At 36.0% G+C, this 25,981-nt stretch overlaps 1 protein-coding gene across 1 annotated transcript in view; it reads right to left on the reverse strand.

Moving 5' to 3' along the window:
• SPTBN5 (spectrin beta, non-erythrocytic 5) overlaps positions 1-25,981 on the reverse strand; it is a 1,783,454-nt gene that overhangs the window by 1,010,378 nt on the left and 747,095 nt on the right. The window contains exon 34 of the mRNA XM_044073536.1: positions 7,597-7,800. Within this exon, the coding sequence (XP_043929471.1) occupies positions 7,597-7,800 (204 nt within the window). The remainder of the gene's footprint in view (positions 1-7,596; positions 7,801-25,981) is intronic.

Below are 25,981 nucleotides of genomic sequence, written 5' to 3' on the forward strand. Positions count from 1 at the left end.
TCTACATAATTGAGAAAACCCTTGACCAACAAAAATTTACATAGAAGAGCACCCACCCACTTACATTTGTAGTAAAAAGAGCAACAGGAATGCACTTACTACTTCTAAAACCACCTCCCCATAATAGCAAAAACTCCCTTGTAGCATAAAACCTTTACAAATTATGGCTAGTAAAATCTGTCATTTCTTCCCTCTGTCAGACAACAGGGAGCATCATTGCACAATACTTCAGAAAGTAAACTGCCCAGTGACGGAGAGGAATAAAGCCCTAACTACAAACTAATAAGGGTCTTTCCCCCAAATAGGGAATGAATGGGGCATAGGGTTATCTCCCTGGTTGGGAACAAATGGGCCTGGCTCTTGCACCTGAAGGGCAAAGAAATGGCTTGCTTAGGTGTAGAGAGGAGAGCTTGATATTGGTCACGTCTGGAAAAAAAAGAAAAATTAAACTTTCTTGGAGTCATAGCCTGAGCTATCCTAAAAATGACAATAACTTTCTAACTGCTATTTGCATGCTACTACCTCCATCAACAAAGACATTAATGCGATCCATTAAGTACTTCCTTTCAAAAGAGATTTGTAACTAAAATAGTCCCAACAGCTTAAAATCCTCTACCTTACAAAAGCAGAAGCAGTAAAAAATGGCCTTCATTTAAAAGAAAGCTGCTGGAGCATTTGACAGCAGAGTGCAGAACTACATGCAAACCGAACAAAGGGATAATAAAATGAAAAACCTATCAAGTGTCTGTACTGATACATAATATATAAATGTAGTATACAGGAGGCAGCTATAGCTTAAAATACATCTATCATTTTTTAACAATCAAATGAAATATATAACTGTTTATAATGTATACATAATAATACATGTAACTTTATTTAATGTAAACGCTTTAAATGTTACTTAAATGTATGTGTGCGTGTATGATTCTATACACTATAACTAAATTATATATGTAATGTCTGACAGACTGTAGCTGAAAAGAGTCCTTTAGGCCAATTTCCCCACCAAGTTAACAAAGTTATTTAGTTAGACAAATAGACAGATATATAGAGAGATAGCCTGACAGATGCATTGGAAACTATTATCTCCTTAATTTTGTCCAGAAGTTCTCAGTTACTCTCTGACCACATAGAATCATACGTATGCAATCTCAGAAACAAAAAGCATTATGTATCTATACACACACACACACACAGACACACACATGCACATACACTCACATTCATACCAGCTGCTTTTCAAAATCTGCCATGACTCATGTACACCCTGATTTAAAATATTGGAATTTCTTCCTGCAGCTGTTCAGACACTTGGCGAGTAGTTTGGAAAATGTTACATTTTTGTCTAATACTGAAATTAAATTTTAACAGCAGTCATAAAATATGCTCCCCCATCAAACAGCACTCTTAACTACATAATTATGAAAAATGAAAGCTGCTTGTTTTTTTTCCATAGTATTTGTCATGAAAGGGAAGTTCTGTGCTACACAATCTGGGAGTAATTTGTTATATAGGTAAGGAATGTTAGCGGGAGATAATGAAAGCAGCATTCAGTAGTAAATGGAAATAAAAATGCTATGCTTACACAGATGCAGATACGTGGTAAACACATATTTAACAAAACAGAACGAGAATGGATGTCGAACTTTGTCATACCTCTCAACTGTACCTCATTGTGAGGAATATTCATCATTCCGAGTCTTACAAAGCTCATGTTCCTCACAGTTCCACATTTATAGGATCTGTCACACATTCAGCATTAGGAACTGATATCAATAGCAAATAGTAGTGAATTGTATTAATTTATCAAAATAACTTTTTATAAGTATAAAGTAGCACATTATGACCATCTTGTGAGCTTTGTAGCTGAAGTTGTTAGTAAGCTATTAGTAAGTGTTCCACAGTTTTCCTATTTGTTCCACATTATGAGAGGAAGTGTTCCTCATTTTGGAGATGGAAGTTTGAGAGCTATGTTTGTGCTCTAGATTTCCAAGTTTTTACAAAAAAAAACAGAGTGCATCACTGATGACAACAGGCAGACATTAACAGTATATATCAATTAAATATTTGGGCTGAATACCATCTTTGGTTTCTCTTTACTACCTGTTTTGTAAAGCAGTCCTACTTTGCTTTACCTCTTTTTATCAAAAGCTTAAAATCTAAAGTAATAAAAGGCCAGTTTCCTTTTAATGTTATCTAAATTAGGATTTCTCCAGTATCCACTATTGAGAAAACAAAATGGTAACAGCATGCCAGGTTGTAAAACCCATGATTTGCTCTGCTGAGTAATTCTTATGCTGCTTTGTTTAAAGCAGTATTGCTTTGTACTTCAGGGACAAAGGGATTCAGCTTTCCTTCATATAGCTAATGTTTTCAGACTACTATACATAATGTTAGGAAGCACTCAGGAAAGAGTGTTACTGAGAATTGACTGTCGAACTAGGTACCAGTAAAAAGTTGCAGCAAAAGCAACGCACTTTATCTTAAAAGCACAGACCATGTCTTCAACTAATGGTGTTTAGTCCCGTGAAATCATTATGCATTCATAGAAATGGAGTTGGATGATGTTTTTTTTCCAGCTAGAAGTGCCATAATCCCCTTAAGATGTGGAAATCTTTATACAGCATTGCTCTGCCCTATTTGCTTTATTTGTAAATAGCACCTAAAGAAAGAGTGCACACTCATTCCCATGATGTCTCTAATCTCACACTGCAGCATTTGCTTTAGTAAACCATTTCCTTTCAACCAGTTCCTTTCTTAACCTTCAGTCTAAGGTATGCTTACTTCCAAATCACATCTCATCTTACTTCTGTCACCGAAGTATATTTCAGGTAGTACAGCTTTGCCTTATAGAGAAAAATACCGACCAAGTAAGAGGTAGATACACCACGACAATCAAAGCAAACCAGATGAGAGGCAGTAATAAATCCCAGGAAAGATGCAAAAAAATCATTCTTTTATTAAAAGTAGTAAGCGCTTTCACGTCTTTCAGGACGCTTCATCAGACTTAATATCAACTCATACTTTCAAAAGTGCTTATATAACAGTAATGCACCTATACAAACATAGTATCAAATACATGACAATAAAAAACAATACTATTGGTGTAAAACTGATTCAAAACAGAAGCAAAAAGCTTCAAATATGCAACATATATTAAAACACATAGCTATAAAGGCCAATATGCAAAAAACGTATGTACAAAAAACAAAAAACATATATAATCATACTGAGTAAAATGACATAATAACTGCTATATCATAATATCTATATAAAATATCTATATAAAATATTAACGTCTAAATGGTTTATCTACTAAGAAAGGTCTCAATGAAAGTTTATCAGTGAGGCCATGTCTCTTATCAGCTGCCAATTTAATAATCCATTTAGCTTCCTCCTTTTCAGTACCATTCCTGATGCTTCCTAGCCTCTCTGTAGCATGTATATGTTCCAAAACCATAACGTTGAAGACATGTGTCGCATCATGTTGCAAAACATGATTAGCCAAAGCATTACCCTCATTCTCTCTATGGATAGCATAAACATGTTCCCTGATCCGTTCCCTAAGTGTCCTATTGGTCTTGCCAACATAAAAACATTGGCATTTTTTACAAAGACCAAGGTACACTACATTCCAGACTTACAGTCTGCATAGTGACTAAATTCATATCTAACACCAGTATCTGGATGTATAAGTATGTTTGAATTCATAATAAAGCCACAATGATTACAATTATGGCAGGCATATGTTCCCTTCCTTTGGGAAGTAATTCTATTTATCCCCTTCCTTTCATAACAAAGAAGTCTTTTAAGTGACTTGGTATTTCTATAACTAAAACCAGGATCAGTGCCTACTAAGCTCTTAATATTATCATCTAGCTGTAAAATTCCCCAATGTTTCTTGATAATATTTACAACAGAACTATTGTTAGTATAGGGGATAACTACCCTTCTCTTTACTTGTTCTTTCATTTTTCATTGTGTTCGTATTGGATTATTTCTCTTAATGTAAGGTAGACCTGCTTCATTACGTTCAACTTCATATAACCCTGTAAGGTCTCTCCTATAATAGCCCCTCTCTATAAACTCTTGTTCCATACCTATAATGGCCTCAGAGAATATGGAATCATTACTTATTAACCGAGAGTGGCGCACAGCCTGATTCTTAATAATGTACTTATGTATGTGTGGAGGGTGCATGCTATCTCTATGCAGAATAGCATTCTTCCTACAGGGTTTTCTATAAATCTCTGTTGTTAATATCTCACTATCCTTACTCAGTAGTACATCTAGAAACTCAGTCCTTCTCTGTGAAACAGTACTAGTCAGCATCAAGAACATCATAGTACCATTTATATATGTAATGAAATTTTCCAAGCTTTCCAAGTCACCTCCCCAAATCAAAAAGACATCATCCACAAACCTCTTGTAGTATTTAATATACTTAGAGTATGTAATATGTTCTAATATGTAAGTAGACTCCCAATATGCCAATACTAGATTGGCATAAGAGTTGGCACAAGATGTGCCCATCGCTACTCCTGTTGTCTGGAGGTAGTAGCCACTATCAAAAGTGAAAACATTATTCGTGAGAACTAATTCTAACAGCATAGTAATTCTCATGATCTGATTATTATTCAAACCTTTATATAGTAGATACAATCTAAGGAAATCCACACCTACATCATTAGGTATGCTGGTAAATAAAGATGTAACATCTAGTGTTACCATATAATCTGACTCTCTTAGTTTATTACCAGAATTATATGGTGCTAATGTTTCTAAAAACTGTTGGGTGTCATGTAAGACTGAATCTGTAGAGTCCACTATAGGTCTCAACTGTTTCTCCAAGTAAATTGACATACTCTCAGTCAACCAGCCTCTGCCAGAGACTATTGGTCTTAATCGAGGTTTGTCCAGGGCTTTATGTATTTTGGGGAGACCTCTAGACATGGGTACTAAAAGCTTTTCAACTAAAAAATACCTATATAGAGCCTCATCTATTATATTACATATCAGCATGTCATATAAATCAGCATGTACTGTTCTAATTAGTTTGTCTAAATCAGACATAGTAAATTTCATATAAGTAGTACTATCCGCCAACATTTCAGCAATAGTGGTGTCATAATAACTTTTATCCAATAATACAGTAGCACCCCCTTTATCCGCTGGTCTTATTACTACATCAACATTATCTTGCAGCTTTTTCAGAGCTAATTTCTCCTCTTTTGTTAAATTAAAGAATTCAGGTTTCATCCTATTGTTTTCAAACTGCATTCAAAAATCATTAGTGCATGCTTTCTCAAAACATTCAAGTAAAGGATGTAATGCAGGTATATAGACTGAAGGTTTCTTAAATAAAGAAACATTAGTATTATTCATTGTACTATTGCCAAATTGCAGAGCTAGTGCAACATTCCTAGTGAAACATTTGATATCTACAATCAAACTACTCACATCCACACCTTGTGTAGAGAAAAATCACCACTACAACTTCTCTCTTTTAACCTTTTCTGTACTGACTACTTTAGTTAACCTTTTCTGCAGATCAGGTTTCAAAAATTAGATGCAGCTATAGAGGCAATGCTGCAAATGCAATTATATAAGGGTCTATATTAGAACACCGAACATTTAAAATGTCGAGTGTTCTAATATCGATCCGTTTGCAGCGAACGCTAAAAATATCGAAGAAGCAGAGAACCACATTTTTTCCTAGGGAAAGAATTTGGTTGTCCATTTCTGTTGCTTCGGTATTTTCAGTGCTCTGGTGGAAAGTTACGGGTCGGGTTCAGGTAAGTGTGCGATTGATTTTGGGTTAGGTATGTGTGCGATTGTGTGGCCATGAGGGTTAGGGCGGGTTAGGTGAATTAGGGTTAGGGTGCGGGTTAGGTATGTGTGCGATTGTGTGGACATGAGGGTTATGACGGGTTAGGTGAGTTAGGGTTAGGGCGCGGGTGAGGTGAGTGTGCGATAGTGACGGACCTTAGGGTTAGGGTTTGGGTTAAGGTAAGTGGATAGTTAGTGGTGTGTGTATAGTTTAGTGTAGGGTTAGGTGTAAGAGTTCAGGTGTATGTGTGTGGATTGCTGTTTGTTTTGTGTGCTTGTGTTGTGTGTATGTGTTTTGGAACAGTGAATTATTTTCCCTAGGAAAAGATTTGCTGTTCTGAATGTTCGATGTTTAGTATTTTTGATTGGTAGGGTTTGATAGTAGAAGTCTCGACATTTTGAATGTTTGGTGTTCTAATATAGACCCTTATATAAACAAATAATTATAATAAGCGAAAGTCCTATTTTGTGAAGCAAAATGTTTTATAGTCAGATATGAAGAAACGGCAGTTTGATTTTATTAATGTTATTCTTCTTTATAAGGTTTTTGAATAAATCATCTTTTCAACCTTCCTATTGCGCAGCAGATATATTGGAATACTACTTATAAGATATGTAAATTTCCATTTTCAAGTACAGTTCCTAAATTACTGGCTACTAAAGTACAGACCATTATCTAAAATGAATTGTCTGAAATCCCATTTAGCACAAATACATTTCAGTTCTGCAGTAACAGTAACACTTGCATTGCCTTCCAGTTTAATTACTTTTGAAACTTAACAATTGTAGTCAACAGAAATCAAATACTTGTCCTATCTAAAGTAAACTATATGTGCTCCAGTCTTATTCTATGACACCTCTAGTATATCATGAACAAGTAATGCTTCTTTAAGATTCAGAGTATGCAACTTTTTGTATATTTGATAAGTCTGCACTGCTTTCTGTTTCTACTTTCCACCTGTAACAGCTTTTTACCAAGAGAGAATATCTCAGGCTCTCTCTCTCTCTTTGTACTTAAGAATACCTAAGTGTGATTCTAGTAACATCTTTTCTCTCATCTATTTAGGTATTAATACCTTGACCATCACATCTTTATCTCACAATAGATAGTACTCTGAAACTTGAATGCCTTGTGAATAATTAATAATGCCAACTTTCCTTCAGTAGTGGCTTCTTTGTCTTCTACAGTGCACTTTTAAAGCTCTACCAGCTTTCATGTATCACACTGGCAGTTGGGAAATAACCCCCAAGACTTCTAAATCTTCCTGCAAAAGATCCTATTTTTACTCATTGAGACAAAATCCTTTTAACAGATCAGAAATGTACATGTGCTTGCCTGGTCTATATTTAACTGTTTTGTCTTCAAAACTCACTGCAGGAATCTGGAAAAATGTTTACTTATAACATACTTAAAAACCTAAAAAATCATACTAATGACACTGATTAGATTGATAATACTGCTTTTCTGGTTTATAACTCCCTGATAATAAATTAATTAATGTCAGGTTTGTTTAAGACCAGTACAAGGCTAAAACTATCTTTGCAAGCTTTTTGAGATTCTGAATTAGCATGACATAGTGTGTCAGGCTGGTTAAAAAACATGTAGGTTCACTACCAGAGCAATACATATTTTTGTATTGCTCTAGTAGTGCTCTTTGTATGAGTTTTAATTTTTGCCATCAGAAATAGTATCCCCATATTTATTAAAGAATATACAAGCAAATAAGTAAATAAAAGAAACACAGCAGAGTATTTCAGATGTACCTCTTTGTATGCTGATTTATTCTCCTGTAAAACTTCATGGCCAAGTCTCACCAACTGATCATATGTTTGTTCTCTGGTATCAATATCTGCAAGAAGCTGCTTATGCATGTTGAGCTGTAAGCTGCTTGCTGACACATCACGGATGATTTCCTCAGCTTTCATCTTTCTCATCAGCTCGGAAGACCAAGAGAAAAAATCCCGCACCTTGATGATGTAAAAAACAAATGAAAATAAAATAAAAACAGTTTTAGAATCAGGTTTTCAGAACTACAAATCTATGACTATATAATAATGTGCTCAATAATTTAACTATATTACATTTAGTCATGCCTACTGACTGATAATTAAGCAGAGTTGCAAATCTTCTAACAAAATTAAAAAGAAGCATTTTATTTAGAACTTTAATAAATAACTAGTTCCATAGCATTATGCCTTCAAGTTTCACATTTCCAATTAAACACTCCACTTAAATACATTTGCTTAGAGAGATCCCTAGCCATTTATTCAATGGAAACTACAGTTCTAAAGAATATTTATTTATTGACATTTGTTTACCAGCTGGATTACAAGAGTCCATTTTTAGTAGAGGCCTGGGGAGAAAAGCTTAATTTAATGAAGACATTTTTTTTTCAAAGACATTGCATAAAAAAACAGTTGAAAATTATAAATTTCAAAGATAATCAACAACATTGTAGGGCATAGAGATATAAAAAAATATGTTACAAAGAGAACAATGAGAAAAAGCTAAGTAATATACTATATAATTCTGCAGAATGTCCTTTTCACAATACTAATAAGTACAATTCATGTGTTTATTATAATTATAATAATAAAGGGGAGAGAGATTAAGATAGATTAGTATAAATGGGGAGGAGGTGATATGAAGAGGGTAGAATAGCCAGGTGAAAATGAGGAAGTGGTGATTTGAAGAGAAGCTATACAGATAGTGGTAGAAAAAAGTATACAAGATTGATATTCAACCAGGGGTATAGCATGAGCAACACCATGAGTTTGATAGGTGGTCTTTCAGAAGATGCTTGAAGGCAGTATGGTAAATTACAATTTTAATAGCCTGTGGAATACAATTCCCCTTTTGGCAACAGAGTAGCAATAAATGTTATTTACAACTGATTTTGCTTTTTGAGGTTTATAGACTGTGAGAAGTTGGTTATCATTAGAATGAAGGGGTCTGTTTGAGTGATTGGAAGGAAGAATAGAGCTTAGTGCAAGACAGGCATGGGGTTTATATATGAGGTTGTGTACGAATTCCAGGTAGTGGGGTAGTCCACGCCAGTTCAAACTTTTAAGGGCAGTGATGTGTATAGTATTGTTTACTGGCAGGATATTTAGCAACTTTGTTGCATCATATTTTGAGTTTAGTTTTAACAGATACCTGCAAATTGGTAAGGATAGCGGCACCATATAAGAGTGAAAGAAGGAGGTAAATGGTTGCTAGGGAGGTTTTAGTGGCATTACTAAACGTTTTTATGTCTATAAAACATTCCAAGTTTCTGGTGAGTTTTTGTTTTTATTAGTTTAAATGTGCAATTCAAATATGAGGTTGTCAATTGTCACACCAAGCAGTTTTGTATGGAAAACAGTTTCTATGTCTGTATTGTTAATTGAAAAGCTTTTGAAGCTGGATTTGTCCTTCAGATAAGCTTTGGAGAGGAATAGGAGTAGTTTTGTTTTTTTGGAGTTGAATAATAATTGGGCATTGTGAAGCTACTTTTCAACAAAGGTGAAGGCTTCTTGTGTGAATTCAAGAAGATGCAAACTGGTGTCAGATTAGTATATGAGTGTTGAATCATCAGCATACTGCATAAGTGTTGCTTGCCTAGAAGAGGTATGCAGGTCATTAATGAAAATCAACTTAAAAACAATTGGGCTAAGAATTGAGCCTTGGGGTACAACAGTGGTAAGGGTGAGGTAAGGAGAGAAAGTATGTTGCCATCTAACAGTTTGCTGTCTATCAGATAGGTAGCTTTTAAACCACTGAAGAGAAGGATAGGATATACTGAGATGGAGCAGCTGCTGAAGGAGTTTGCTATGTGAAATGGTATGAAAACCTTTAGACAGATCCAGAAATATAGAAGAAAGAAGTTTGCCAGAGTCCTTTTTCTTGTTTATATTATCTTAAAAGAACAATAGTGCAGTAGTTCTACTATGGCCAGGGTGGAATTCCTGTTGAGCACTGATTAAGAGCTGTTCTGAGAGGAAATGGTGAAGAAGTTGATTTCTGGATAGATTTTTCAAGGGTTTTTCAGAGAGAGGAGGAATTGTGCTGGGATGAAAGTTAGAGACCTCTCTGGAGTTTATTCTCTTGAGCAGTGGGATGACATATGATCTTTTCCAAATAGCTGGGACATAAGACTACTGTATGGATCTATTGATTAAGATAGCTACTGGCTAAGATATGGCTTCTGCTGCCATCTTGAGGTATTCTGGTGGGAGGTCAAGGGTAGCTGTGGTGCAAGGTTTAAGTTTAAGTAGTAGTTTTTTATAGTATTGTTACAGGTTTTGAGGTGAAGTTATTAGCATTTGTGGCTAAGGATTGTTTGGATTCATATTTTTTAGAGGTTAATGTGGTGGTGGGCAGGCAGCTGCTAATATGTTATGGATTTGTGTAGGGAAGGGTGATGTGCCATTGGTGAGGACAGAAATTCTCTCTGTGATCTATTTATTAAATTTAGTTTCTTTTTCAAAGTGGAAGCAGGTTTGAGAAGGATACAAATCTTTTTTGAGCCAGGATTAGGATAGTTTGTGAATACAGGACCAGATTTTTTTAGCATTTTTGATGATTAGGTAGTAGTTGGTCATAGTATTGCATCTTATCTTTGTCTATTTGTTTTTCAGCTTGATTATAGTCCCTGTATCATTGAAGTTTTTTTTTTTTTATTTTATTCAGCAACTCCCTCCAAGCTTGTCTCTGGTATGCATAATGTTTTTGGTAAGGGTGGATAGCCAAGGGGCAGTATTTTACTCTTTTTATACATAGGGGTAAGGTTATTTAAGGTTGTTTGAAAAAGTATTAAAAGTTGTAAACGGCATAATCTAATGGAACAGTCTTTAGTGTAGACCAGTTGAAGGACCTTAAGATACTGTAAATAAGTCTTTGTTAAATTTTGTGAGATTCCTAGTTGGTTTAAGTTGGTAGGCATTGGGGTGACGAATGGTAAATCTGTGTGTGCATGCAGGGAGAGGGTCATTTAGTGAAATAGGATAGTTTCCACTGATGGTATATTTACTGGAGTCAGAGACTAAAATCAAATCAAAATTGTGCCCTTATTGCTTTTGTTGTATCTAGTACATGCTTTGATTAGATAAGTCAGACCAAATAGATTTATGTAAGATGAGGGACTGCTAGAGGTTATATTTTGCCAGTTAGTATTGACATCACACACAATGATTTTTTTAAAGTTTATTAGTACTAGATGCTCAGGAAAGAAGTTATTTGAGTATGGTATGTTGTTTCCTGGGGGAATGTAAAGTAAAATAATACCAAGTGTTAACAGTTAAGCTTTAAAAGTATTATGAGTATTTTGGCTGATTGAAATTTAGGGATAAAACTGGAATAGGAGGAGAGATTATAGGAGATGGAGTACAGAAGGGTGACTCTGCCCCTTTTTGTGAGGTTAGTCAGTTCTCATAATTGTATAATTGGTTTACTATCAAATTCCATCGACTGCACTTTTGTCGAACACGGAAAATCGAAAATGGCAATGTCGAACTCCAAAAGCCAACATAGGAACGGGTTTTAACATGGGTTGAGATAGGGGACAGGCTTGTGGTTCTGCAATAGCACAGATCACCTATCTCAACCCATGTTAAAACCCATTTCTAGGTTGGCTTTTGGAGTTCGACATTACCGTTTTCGATTTTCCATGTTCGACAAAAGTGCAGTTAATGGAGTTACATTCAAAAATTTGATAGCAAACTGGTATAACCTGCAGGTAGTATTTATGTATCTTTCATATTGGATTTAAGCCATGTTTCAGTGATGGCTAGGATATCTGGGCAATAGACTGATATCCAGTCATGTAGATATGTAATTCTATCACAAATACTATGGAGATTTAATGTTACCAGATTCATTTTATCTATTTATTTATTTTTGCTTGGAATTGTGTTTGATGGAGTGGGAGCATGGTATGTCTGTAAATGGGAACTGGATTGGGTGGAAAATGTTTTTGTATAAGGATTAAAGGATGCATTAGAGGAGGAATGGCTTATAGTTGTCTGGGTTGTTGTGGTGTTTGCAGGAAATGTGGTGTTAATGTCTGGGTTTAGATTAGTAGTGTCAGGGTTTGGGTGAATGCAACCACACAACTAAATCATTTATTTCTATAACAAAAACTCTTAACAGTGAGTATGAGTGGATATTTTGTTTTGAGGGAGGGAGGGAAGGAGAGGGGATCACAGTGAAGCATTCTTTATTTAAGATGGAGACTGGTGGAGAAATTTAACAGGCTAGGAGATATATTAGAATACTTATAATATTCTGGGTTAAGTAGGGGGTTAGAGGTTGGGGTTGTGATAGCTGAATTTAAGGGAAAGTGATAGCATGTTAAGTGGGATGCCAGTACTAGAATGTGACAGGATAATATAAGGAACAGAATTTTGTTTACAAGAGTTATTCATCAGGGGAGAGGTGGTAGAGGTCTAGAGTTTAGGAAAAAGTCTTATAGACATACATATGAAAAATGAAGGACTGGGGGTTGGGTAAAAGAACAGATGTCTGGAATTTACAGAAGTAATATATTGTTGGAGGAGTGTTTAATTATCTTGCCATTGAGTGGTCAAATCTGGTAGGATTTGGCTGGGATAGGTGAGGTAGAGAGGCTGAGATGATTAGGAGGTTAGATAATTATATTCTGGGGGAGGAGTTTTGTACTATCCTGATGATCTGGTAGAGAGTGGGTTATGGTGCAGAATAAATATAGAGTAAGGAGGGATGGATGGGAATTGGAGGTAGGGTAGGGGAGCGCAGTGAGCCTGAGTGAAGTGAGGGCAAACAAAATAGGATACACCTGCAGAGAATGTTTGCACATCCCAAAAGAAACACACAGTGGATTATATGCATAGCAGGACAGTACTTTGACCTAGCTATTGAACACAGCTATAATATAAAAATCTAAAGTACCACAGATTTAAAGAGTATACTGCTTAATACAGTAATGTAACATTCTTAGCTAGACTTTGTTCCTTTGAGTTAAAGATGTTGAACTTTCCCTTTGAGTGTAATGGGGAGGACGGAGGGTGGGGGAAAGCTTAATGATCAAATGGCAGCTTTTAAAGGGTGTGGTGCTTAACAGTATATTATATATAATATACTATAGTATTCTTTGCCAGAATTTGTTCCTTTGAGCTAAGGATGCTTGAACTTTCCCTTTGAGTGAAATGGGAAAGGCCAAGGGTGAGGAGAAAAAAGCTGAAGGACCAAATGGCAGCTATTAAGACTATGTTTAGAAAATACAGGTTATTATTCCTATGCTACATTAGGATAAATGCTAAGTTATACATTTATTTAGAAATACTGGACAAGCTTTTTATGGGATATTGGGTAGATGAATGCTGACTATACCTTCTGTATGTGTGCACACCATTTACATTTAAGAAGACATGCTTATACAATTTGCATATGGTTATCATGTCTAGGCATCTATTTTACCAATAGCATACTTATCCAGATATTGTAGGCCGTCCTTGCCTAGTTTTTGTCAGGAATATCCACAATAAAAGAGTACGTTGGAGGATTCAGCATGTACAGTTATATGCCACTGTTACACATAATGGTCCATAAGAAAGAAGCATGGTACATTTTAAATAAGGGAATATGCAACTACAAGGAATGAACAATGAGCTAGTGATGAAAGAGTAAGCTTAGGTGGGAATCATTTGTTTCTTTTTTGGAATCTCTGGGCTCCCTAGCACAGGCAATGTTCATGACATGAGCTATCTAATACATTATAAATCTGTGTGTATGTGTATATGCATGAGTATACATATATCTCTAAATCTATTATATATCTATATATCTGTGTATGTATTTTTAACACCTTTATTAAAATATCACTTAAGACATAGGCAAAAATACATTAACAGAAGAAAAAAAAAATATTTTCCCATTTAAATACAATATACATCACATGCATTTTGTTTACAACTAACATCAGTCCAACATTACAGGTTAGGATTACAGTTGGAGTTAGGTAAGGGGATAGATTAATGGCTATGTGTGCATGTGTAAGTATATATGCGCATAGTGAGTGTGCAAGCTGTCTTATGAAGTGATAGTATTACAGAAAGACATTTTCTAAGGTAAGGTGCATGGTTAGGGTTAGGGTTAGGGTTAGCATACATTACTAAACCCCCCCAACCTTCCTTGTTAATGTGTTATAACTTTAACTCTAGCCCTAGCATGCAATGGGATGAGCCACTATTCACTCCCATACCTGCTACTATTTATATAAACCAACTCTGAAAACACACAATACTGGGGAAAGGAAATATTCCCCAAATCCATTATGACAGTGACATTGCACCATTGTTCATTAGCTTTCCTGTTGACAAAACATAACACCTAGACAAACAGTCAACAAAATGTGCAGTCAATTAAATGATATATATATTATATATATATATATATATATATATATATATATATATATATATATATATATATATATATAAACACACAAAACCAGCTTTGATTCTTTTTGCAGATAAAAATTACAGAAAGATGAAAAACAACATGCCATTAAATAACACATCTTAATTAAATAAACATAAAAAGATATGATGCAACATTATTTCAGTGCAATAATGACTTTACAAATGCTTATAATTAGCTTCTTTTAAAGTGCAATATGTCAGCATTTTCATTATTCACAATATTTAAAACATCTCAAAAGGCCTTGCACGTTTAACAAACATATTAAAGTTTTGTCAAGACATGAACCGAATAGAAAACATTTACTTTAATTTATTTATTTCCATTGTTGACAACTGAGAAACTACCTCTTTTTGAGCAGAATACTGGGGAGAAAACCTCCACTGTGCATATATTACAAGACTAATAACATGTACTAATAATAGTTATGTCTTCAGTTTGACATATTAGCAATTTCTAGGAAATATATCTTAATTTTGTTATTATAAAGTATCTGAAATATTTAAAGTAAATGAAATACAAAAAAGATATAAATACAAATGTCTTAATAAAACTTCGAACTCTTAAAAATGTTATACTCATTGCCAAAAGAAGTCACTCCTAGAAAGCATAAAAGGGAATTTTTTTTTTTTTATTCAAAATAGACAAAACAAATTGTACAAAAAAGACACAAACCAGTGACAACATTTACTACCCCTGTGGTGGTGCTGCGGTAGCATTGTCGCCTCACAGTAAGACGTTGTCCAGTTCGATTCTCAGCTAGAGTGTCTTCTGCGTGGTAACATGCATGAATGGGCATACCTTCGTTGAAGGTTGTGCATCAGGGCTGGTAACTCGGCACGTAAAAATCAACTACCAATCATTAGCAGACCGGCGTTCCGCTGTGGCGACCCCTAACCAGGAAAAGCCGAGACACAACTAGTAGCTGCAATTGTACACAAAGATGTTCATAGAGTTTAAATAAAGACAAGCACTAGGTCACATGCCTAACGCAGCAGTTTTTCTGTTCAGTTATGGAAAGGCAGAATAATGTAGTGATACTCGAGTGAATACAATAATAGGTTTCATTCAAACCTGCCCATTTCCTTTCAGTGCTTGAGTTATAACCTTTGATATACAAAGGTAAGGTATTTTCATTTTGAAAATAAGCTCAAGTTTTCTTCTGCAGACTTAGTTACAGAAATAAGCAAATGAAAGATTTTAAAGTTGATTCTAAGATTATAAGTAAACAATGAAAGAAGAAGAGCTCCATGATGGAGACCTGCAGAAATTTTTATCTATATTAGAGAAGGTGCTAACAACTTTGACAATTGCTTGCCACTTGATAAATGGTTTAGGTGAATTTCAAAACAAACAGTGGGCCTCAGGTAACCAGGAAAAGTACACTAATTAACAAAATGAAATGTTCAATTAAAATTCAAAGATGTATCACCTATAAGTTGACCAAAATCAATTTTGTAGAAGACAAAGTTGGAAACAGAGAAGATCCCCATAAATATTAACAAAGGGCAATATTTCAGGATGTGTGAAATTTCATTTCAGACGTATGAGAAGAAGTGCAAGAGAAGAGATAGCCTGGTTTGAGGTGGGGGGAGGAGCATATATATAAATAGATATGAGAAGGGGAAGATTGTTACTTGTTTCCAGTTAAAAGGAATAACTTCACTGAGTAAGTGACAGAAATAAAACACATAACCTGAAGGTTTGGTTATAAAATAACATTGCCATTTTTAGAAAAGGATGATTTAAAGAAAACGTGTAGTCAGCTTCTGACACCTTAAGTAAGATACCATACTTGTTTAGAGATGAACCTGACAAAAAGTATTTGAACAAACGGTCTGTAAACTTCAAGGATGAGATGAAATGGAAGGAACAGGAGAAGTGAGATCGACAGAGAGAGAGAGGGAGAGAGAGAGAGAGAGAGAGATAGAGAGAAGAAGGTTCTGTTTAAAGAAGGTAGAAAAATAAATCATTCAAGAAAGGCCTTAGCAACATCATAAATGTAAACACTATGGTTTTAAGCAGTGGTAGAGACAGAGAAGTGACAGAAAATTTTATTTCATTTTAAGAAAATCGGCCTTAGCAAGTCTGACTGAAAGTCTACAGTTATGACATGATCTTAAAAAAACAAGTGATCACTGGCCTTACCTGTGACTTTCGACAGTTTTTGTTAGAGTATATTAAAGGGTTATTTTTTTTTTGAATATAAGTTAAAAGGTAAAAAAATACAGTAGTTACTATGCATGTTTGACATCCATACTATGTTACTAAAACTGTTTCATGACTAGCACAGCTGCAAGAAGAACTGCAGATAAGGATGAATCCCTAATTCCTGAAATGACCATTAGCAGGTGCAAAAAGGACCAGAAAGAGGAATGACTCCCTAAGTCTTGAAGGTTGCCACACAATTTACCTTGAAACAGAACATAAATCAGCTTATAAGCAGACTGCATGGCATCAAGCAAATACCAAAGTATTGACTTTATTTAGATGGCATGACAAAAACTGTATAAAAACACTGTAAAACTAAATGGTGGTAACTCTGTATTTTGTAGGACCATAGTTCCGAGGTAAATGGAGAATCATCATTGGAATAAGTATTGAAAAGCAAACCTTGTACAGTAAAAAGTTGTAAGATGTAATGTGTAGTACATTTTATTTATTATATTAATAAGATGTTTTATTAGTAACTGGACTCTAGTTGGTCAAAGTACAGTACAGTACTGTCAAGTATAGTTTGCTAAAATCAGTTGGCTAAAATTTATGAGTGGCAAGCCTAGTCTGTATTCAAACACAGAAGGAGTGCTGCCCTGCATAGGGTCACCCCCTGTAAGAGCACAGTAACTAAAATGTATGTATCTGAGTGAGTCCTGAATAGGAGAATTCTGGTCTTATACAGCTTGCAGCAGTGCAATTTTCAGACATCTGAATCCAGAGTGAGACTGCCATGTAGTACAGTCACTGTACAATAAATTCTCTGGGTCGGTGATTTCTAAGACTGCCAGTTTTATTTCACCAGCTTTTTGAGTAACTATGGTGGAATTTCCAGCCACCTGCAGAATAACGGCCTGATCACCTGTCTATCTGCTGTGTGGTAAGACTTTTTCCTATGTCACATATAGTATGGATGCCATTAGGGACTATAGTAAAAAATGTGAACAGAGTTTTATTCTTAATGTAGCTGAATGACCAGATAAAATCTGGGACAAAATGCAATGTCGGTATGAACAGCATTTTGGTAAATGTAAAACCTTACTAGGCCAAGTTGATGTACAGGCATCATGCAAATGGATTACAACATTTGACTGGTATCTCAAACAAAAGAATGTGTGGTATGGCAGTAAATGTTTACTGTGAGAGTCATATGAAACCACTTTCTGTGTGTAATGCCATTAAAGTACAGTTCAGACCATTAATGAAAAGTTAAATTGTAGGAAAACATCTTCTGATGGTAAAGAACCATATAAGGGTGATACACTTACATTATATCCAGATGTTAAACAGTTATGTCCTGTCACTACATGTGAAACATTAATTTCAGAGTTGCAACAGCAGTCAAATCAATTACTAACAGAATCCCCTGTGATTTTGTTACACCCTTTAGAGTCTATGTACAAAAGTGGAATGAAGCAACTATACAGCAAAAAACAGATAAGGACAGGGATGAGGTTCATGATAAATTGACAGAGAAGTTTAATAAACTCTTAAAAGACAGACAAAGTGAGTTCAAAAAGTTTAAAAAAGATGTACAAATACTTTGCCAAAAGTGCATAGGGACTCTGCAATCAAGCAGAGCAGACTACTGAAAAGTATCAGAAAACTTGTGAAAAATTACAGGAAGAAATTGAAGCTCAACTCATTCACTCCAATGGAGCTCAGGAAGTTTGCATTGTAACTTTCAAAGGGCAGAGCCTAAGCCTTTTGACAGAATCAAATTATTATCATAACTGTCTATCTTCCCCCTGGAAATTACCTTCCCCTCATTGAAAATCTACTTTCTTGGGCATCATCTTCTTTCAACCAAGAAACAATTATCCTAGGAGACTTCAATCCTGATTGGCACTCATGCTCCTCCAACAGCCCTTCCTTTTTCCCAAACCTTTACAACTTCACCCAAACCATATCATGCCCAACTCGGTTAGACAAACACTCTAAAAGGCAGTCTACACTTGATTTGATACTGACTAACAAACCAACCTAGGTTTCCTAGCTAGCTGCCATCCAGACTCCCTTAGTGACCACTTACCAACCTTCCTATACAGGAAACAATTATAGACCCTAACTAACATAATATATAAATTCGTCCATAACAAGAAACAAATTCTCTCCCTCCACTTTTAACCTACTTCTTCAACAAAGCAACTGGTAACCTCCTAGAAACCTCCCTCTGGATCAGGCTGTACAGTACTTCACAACACTTTTCTTAGTATACTGAATGACCTCACACACATAAGGAAAATAAGATTAAAACCTAAGCACATACCCGGCTAACAAAAGACACCAAATCTCTACTCAAACATAGAGACAAGGCATGGTTAGTATATCACGCCACCTACGATAAAATAGACCTCACCACATATCACCAACTCCATAATCTTGCTAAGAAACAAATAAAATCAGACAAACAAAATTACTTCCAAACATGCCAGCAATTCCACCAAAAAAAACAAACAAAATTCTGGAAAAACATTAATAACCTTTCCAGTCCTGGCTATGTCCCAACTCCTCCTCCTGTCACCTTGAATACAACTGACCCCATAGCCACACAATTTAATACTCACTTTATTAACACATCACATCACTTCTAGGTACCCAACCTAAACTACCTCTTACTGTACCCACTCCCTCTTCAGATTCCCCTTAACATTTACTCCCATACAAACTAGCTACATAAAAACACTCCTCTCCAAGCTCAAACTCTGCTCTCTTGCAGCAGATCTACTTCCCAATGAATTCCTTAAAATTGCTGTCCCATCTATTGCCTATCCTATATCACTTCTGATCAACCATTCTATTGCTGAGCAATATGTCCCCTGTCTTTGGTAAATATCTCACATTATTCCCCTACACAAAGGTGGGACCGCTATAAAACTAACAAACTACCATCCCATAGCCATCCTCTCCCTGCTAGCTAAAATCTTAGAAAAATGCATTCACAAACAACTCCTTAACCATTTCTTTAATCACAACTTACTTTCCCCACTCAACATGGCTTTAGGCCAACACATAGTACTAGCAATGCCCTACTGTCTTTTACTAACACCATTCAAATTCTCATAAATGATGGCCAACTTGTCTCATCCATATTCATTGATATGTGAAAAGCCTTTGATACTGTTTCACACCAAATCCTACTTAAACTGTCAACTTATGGCCTTAGTTCAACTGCATGTCCTGGTTCCATAGCTATCTATCTAACCCTCAGCAAGCTACCAAATGGGAATACACCCTTTCCCCTCTTCTCCCCAACTCTATTGGTGTACCCCAATGTTCCATATTTGGTCACCTTCTTTTTACAATATTTACAAATGACTTCTGCACTGCAACTCAACTAGCCTCCGTAGTCCAGTACGCTGATGATGCCACACTTATTTGCTTAGCCGCCACTCCCCAGGAACTACAAATAAAAATGCAAATATATTTTCAGGATATAGAAAAATACCTCACTGAACACCATCTCATACCTAACCCGAACAAAACCAAGACAATAATTTTCAGAAACAACAAACACAAAATATGCCAGTTCCCTCTAACAATATCTTCCTTAAATGGCATCAAAATATTACCCACAAGTCACTCCAAGCTTCTAGGTGTCACAATAGATGATACCTTAAGATCTGATGTCCACATCTCCCTCACCATCAAAAACGTCCACACCAAACTAGGTACACTATATAGAGCCAAACCTTTCCTTATGAATGTACCAGACTAGCCACTGGCCACTCACAACTGCTTTCCACTCTCCCCTACGGATCCCAAATATTTACTAATCTATGAAAAACAGATCTGAATAGTCTAGAATCCTGCTATAATAAAATTGCAAAGTTCACTACAGGCCACCCACACAGAGCCCACCACTGCTCAGCACTCACCAAACTCAACTCGCTAGAACTCCCAAACCTTTTTAAGACTCTATCAACTGATCATAGTGCACAAAATAATTTGCCAGCCCAATGACTGCCCCATACTTACGAACCTAATTCTACCCAATATAAATTACAGATCAAACGAATGAAACGAAAAAAGCGGAAACCAATGAAAAAAACAAAACCACGGGAACCTTGCTCCAGCAAAAAATTGCGAAAATACAATGAAGATATCCTGAACGCAATTTATTAATAGTCTACAAGCGTTTTCGCCACTAACTCTGCAGTGGCTTCATCAGAGAAAAGCAATTACAGGAAATGCAGTATGCATACACATTTTAAAAGAAAGGAACAGGAAGTGATGTAGAAAACAACAACTTAAAGTTAAAATGCGAGGTTGCATATCCAATACCCCACAATTGTACATAATTAAATCACTTATTCAGTAAAAGTCCGAAGGACAATAAAATCAAGTACGTGACTGAAAACTACTAAAAAAATATATGTGTGAGGTTGATCTTAGGCAATTATTTATTGACGTACAAAAGAAAGTTGAAAACACTGGTTTCAACACTACTAAAGAGCAGCTTTCCCTTCTGGACCAACTCTGTCGTTCACTGGTCAGGCTTATTAAACCTGATAAAGGTGGAGGTCTGGTAATATTGGATAACCATTCTTATAAGGAAAAGATGTTATCCGTTTTGATGTCTTCCACCTATTCTGAAGCGTCTATTAATGAGATACTTGTTGCTCATAATAGGATTAGGGGCTATTTCCGTGATTTATTTTTGGAAGGTAAGATCGACATTGATACCTACAACTATATAGATATCACCTTGCCAAAAATCCCTGTGATGTTTGGCATACCGAAGGTCCATAAGGACATTAATAATCCACCAATGAGAGCTCTCATAGATGGAAGGTCATCGATGACGTATCCTAGTGCCAAACTCACTGACAATATTTTGTCTAAATACACTAAGTTAATTCCGAGTGTCTGTAAAGACTCTTGGTCTTTTCTGGAGAGTATTAACAACCTACCATATGACAATGAGAGTAATTTTCTTACCATTGACGTGGTAGATTTATACACCTCTATTCCTCACCAAGAGGCATTGGAATGGATAGGCCTCTTGCTTAATGACTTTGGGGCCCCTAAGATCGAGGTTGATCTCGTTACTGAGTTGTTGGACATAGTACTGTCATCCAACTTCTTTATTTTTGACAGGAAGTACTTTCTACAAAAACATGGGGTTGCAATGGGCTCCCCTTGTGGAGCTACTGTTGCAAACTTTTTCATGGGATATTGGGAGAAGCATTTCCTTTATGCTTCACCCGATCTGATGTGCTTTGTCAAATACTACACGAGATTCCTCGATGACATGTTCCTTCTCTTTAAAGGGAGTAGATCCAAGGCTACTTGGTTTGTTGACTCATTGAATGCTAAAACAAGTTTTTTAAAATTCACGTCTAGTTTTTCTCCTCTTGAAATTGATTATTTAGACGTGAAGCTGTTAAAAGACATTAGTAATAATGTCTTCATTTCGAGGGTGTATAGAAAACCAACGTACTGCAATTCTTTCCTTCATTATTCTAGTTACCACCCTTTCAAACAAAAACGGTCCATTGTAAAGGGCCAGTTAGTTAGAGCAGGGAGAATGTGCAGTACATTGTCTGACTTTCGGACCGAGTGTAACTTTTTGAAGGACATGTTCTTAAACCGGGGTTACCCGAAACACCTGGTGAATGAATTGATCTTAGAGGTGGATTCTAAGAGGATAAATGGATTTTACAAACCCATTTTATCCCAAGTTCAACCTTTGATTGATGGTCTATCAACCTCTGAGACGATCTCCGCCTTTGAACATGATTTCGCTCCCACTCCCGTCTATCCAAGGGCTGATCTGGCACGCGACTTTTCATTAAGTTTTGTCACTACCTACAGTATGAATTCTAAGGCTATTGTGTCCATAATACGAAAAAAATGGCATTTTATATCCAATAACCCTTGTCTTACTGAGAAACTAGGTTATTCTCCTAACTTTGTTTTCAAAAGAGGTAGTAACCTCAAAGAACTTTTACAAAGAGATTTCACTAGCCAGTTTTTTAATAAATGTATTGGCATGTACCCCTGCGGATTCTGTAACTGGTGCCATAAGGTCAAAACAGGTGAAACTTTCACTATTAGGGATAGGGAATACAGTATCCATTTCCCTTTAAATTGTGAAAGTAGATCTATTATTTACGTAGCTTTGTGCAATTGTTGTTCTGCCTTCTACATTGGCAAAACAGACTGTAGGGTCCGTGACCGTATTTATGAACATATGTATGCCATCAAAAATAAGAAGGATGTGAACGCACTAGCTAAGCACGTTGACCTTTATCCAGGCCATAGCTTTTCTTTTATGGCCATTGACCAGGTACAACCTAAGATCCGGGGGGGGTCCCTATTCATTGATCCTCGAGAACCGTGAGCTGGAGTGGCAATTGAGGACGGATGCCTTCCGGCAACCGGGCCTCAATGAAAACTGCAACATCTCCGCTGTCTTGAGATTGAGGAGCTATTTGAGATAGTTCTTTTTTGTCTCTTGTTATACATACGGGGCACACATTTACCTTTGATTTAGAGTTTATCACACTTAGTGAGGGAGAATTTTAGTGTTTTTGATTTAACAATTTCACACTGTTCCTTCTGGTAACTTAATACCACTACCAATATTAACTATAGATGTTTGCCACCTTGGTATACTTCGTGTACTAAGATTAGCATTTGTGCTTAAGGTCACTTAGTATACTGAATAGGAGTTTATATATCCATATAAATAGAAGATCTAGATGGTAGGGTGTGTATACATATTGTCATAATACATTTCATTTTATTAAGATATTGCACCCAATGTACTTTTTTACTATAAATATTTTTTTAGTAGCTTTCAGTCACGTACTTGATTTTATTGTCCTTCGGACTTTTACTGAATAAGTGATTTAATTATGTACAATTGTGGGGTATTGGATATGTAACCTCGCATTTTAACTTTAAGTTGTTGTTTTCTACATTACTTCCTGTTCCTTTCTTTTAAAAAGTGTATGCATACTGCATTTCCTGTAATTGCTTTACTCTGATGAAGCCACTGCAGAGTTAGTGGCGAAAACGCTTGTGGACTATTAATAAATTGAGTTCAGGATATCTTCATTGTATTTTCGCAATTTTTTGCTGGAGCAAGGTTCCCGTGGTTTTGGTTTTTTCGTAAATTACAGATCACTCAGGTCTTCAAGAAAAGTAATGTTAAAGGTTATTCAACCCCATAACACTCATGGTACCTCTCTCTACCCCTATAAAATTGCTAAGTTTTTAAACACTCTTCCTCAACCCATAGCAAAAAACCCTAGCTATCATCAGTTCAAATACCCCCTAAAAGAACATCTAGCAAATCAATGGCTCTGTTCCTGTCATACTCCTGGCTAAGTCTACCCACTCTCCATCTATTCTTTTATGACTACTCCTTTCCTATCTAGCTCTAAAAAATCCTAGGAAATAAATGGTCAAACTTTTGTAACTGTATATATATTTTTTTACACTGTGACTTATCAAACATTAGTAATATTGTTTTTATATTGTTAATATTATTGGCTTTTTTAATTTTTCTCCCCGGGTCACTGCTGAAAATGGGTTTCTGGCCCAGAAGGTCATTCCCCGGTAAACAAATGTAATAAATAAATAAATACATAAATAAATGTCCTCACATTTCAAACAAATGTTCGTATCTCTGGAACTATAGGGGTTATGAAAGAAGTATAAATGGCAAACTGTTCAGCACAAACTGTTTTTATAGTGATATTATTCTTTAGGTTTTAAGTGTTAAACTGAATTTTCTAAGTCACAGTAAACACAGTAACTATTACATTTGTAATATTTTGTAAACTTAAATATCTCAGCAACCACTCAAGTTACACACACAATGTCAGCAGCATTTTATTCATCTAGCTGAAAGCGTTCATATGAGCTTAATTAGATCTGCCTATGTCACTTGGTTATTGGGATATTTAGAAAACTGTGAAAATCATTAACAATAATCTCCCAAGTGAGCAAGACAAGGCTAATGTATTACAATCAGCACGGAGAACATCTTTTTCTTTGAAATGGAAAATATATACTTGGAGATTTACGAACAGATCTTTTTACACATCACAATTAATGGATAAAATCAACAAAAAACAAAACATTTGTAATAGCTGTAACCCTAGTGTAGATATTAACAGGGCTCATATGTTTTTTGATTACCCTACTTTAAACACCTTTTGGAATAATATCAATTAATTTTACAAGCACTTTTTTCAGATAATTTCATATTGAATAAATATTTGGTTATATTTAATATGCCTATTCTACAATGTGTTAGAAAAATAATATTCATTGGCTCTACCCGCTCTGTTCACCCTGCGGGCTCACTCCGCTCCCCTACCCTTCCCCTAAATCTCACCCACCCCCAGTACTCCTACATTTATTCTTGCCAGTAATCACCTCCCCTCCTCTACCCCTCCACTCACAGTCCTCCTCTTTCTGCCCCTCCTCTTCTCACTCCCACCCCTCAATTAAAAGCCACACCCCTTATACAAATCCCTACACTCTACTCCTCTCCCCTTCTTCACTCCATACCTTCTACCTCCCCTTTACTATACCTCCTTCTTTACTCCATCTTCTAAACTTATACCATCTCACTATGATCTCCTCTTTACCACCTACCCTTCTCATCCCCACTAATACCTTGCTAACTTTAACTTTAATTCTACTTTTCCATACTACCTCCTATTTCTCCACTCCTCTTCTCCCTTCTCTCACATCCCACTGCACCTCTCCCAGCCCCCATCTCACCCTTACAATACCTCACTTCCACACCATCTCATCCGCATTAGTCCATCCCAATCACCTCTACTACTTCAAACCAAAGATCTTACCCACATTAGCAAAACACAACTTCCCTAAACCTCTTCAATATCATCCCCTACACTCAAAAGGAAAACCTAACCACTTACTACCTTCTTTCTTCATCCACCTACTTCTAGCAGGTGATATACACCCCAACCCTAGACCTAGTTCCGTCAACAACACCATCCCTCCAAAAACTACCACAACTGCCAGCCTCAAAAGCCTTAAATTAGTTACTCTAAATGCCCAAAGTTTACAAAACAAAGTAACTAACTTCCATGCCTGGCTTAACCAGAACCAACCAGACATAGTAGCCATCTCCGAGACTTGGTTAAAACCATACATCTCTGACTCAGAAATTCTACCCCCTGCTTACCAAACCATTAGATATAACTGCATGAATAGAAGAGGTGGAGGAGTAGCCTTAGTATTCTCTAATACACTCCCCATTATTCCGTACCCAAATCCCACTCCTCAGTTTAACAACACAGAACTTGTCATAGGCGTACTACAAATGAACATTCATAAAAGTATCTGTATCATATGCATACTCCACTACAAAAGGATTACAGTTGCCTTATGTCCCATTTCAGTTAGCATGTCAAGTTAAATCACCAAATATTAGGGCATCTAGGAGCTGATAAGCTATGAGCAGTTGTAAAAGAAAAGTATTGGAATCCAAGTTTAAAAAAGGTCTGT

This window comes from Protopterus annectens, chromosome 6.part0, assembly GCF_019279795.1.
Source record: "Protopterus annectens isolate FY-2018-M chromosome 6.part0, PAN1.0, whole genome shotgun sequence".
In the NCBI taxonomy this organism is placed as follows: Eukaryota; Metazoa; Chordata; order Ceratodontiformes; family Protopteridae; genus Protopterus; species Protopterus annectens.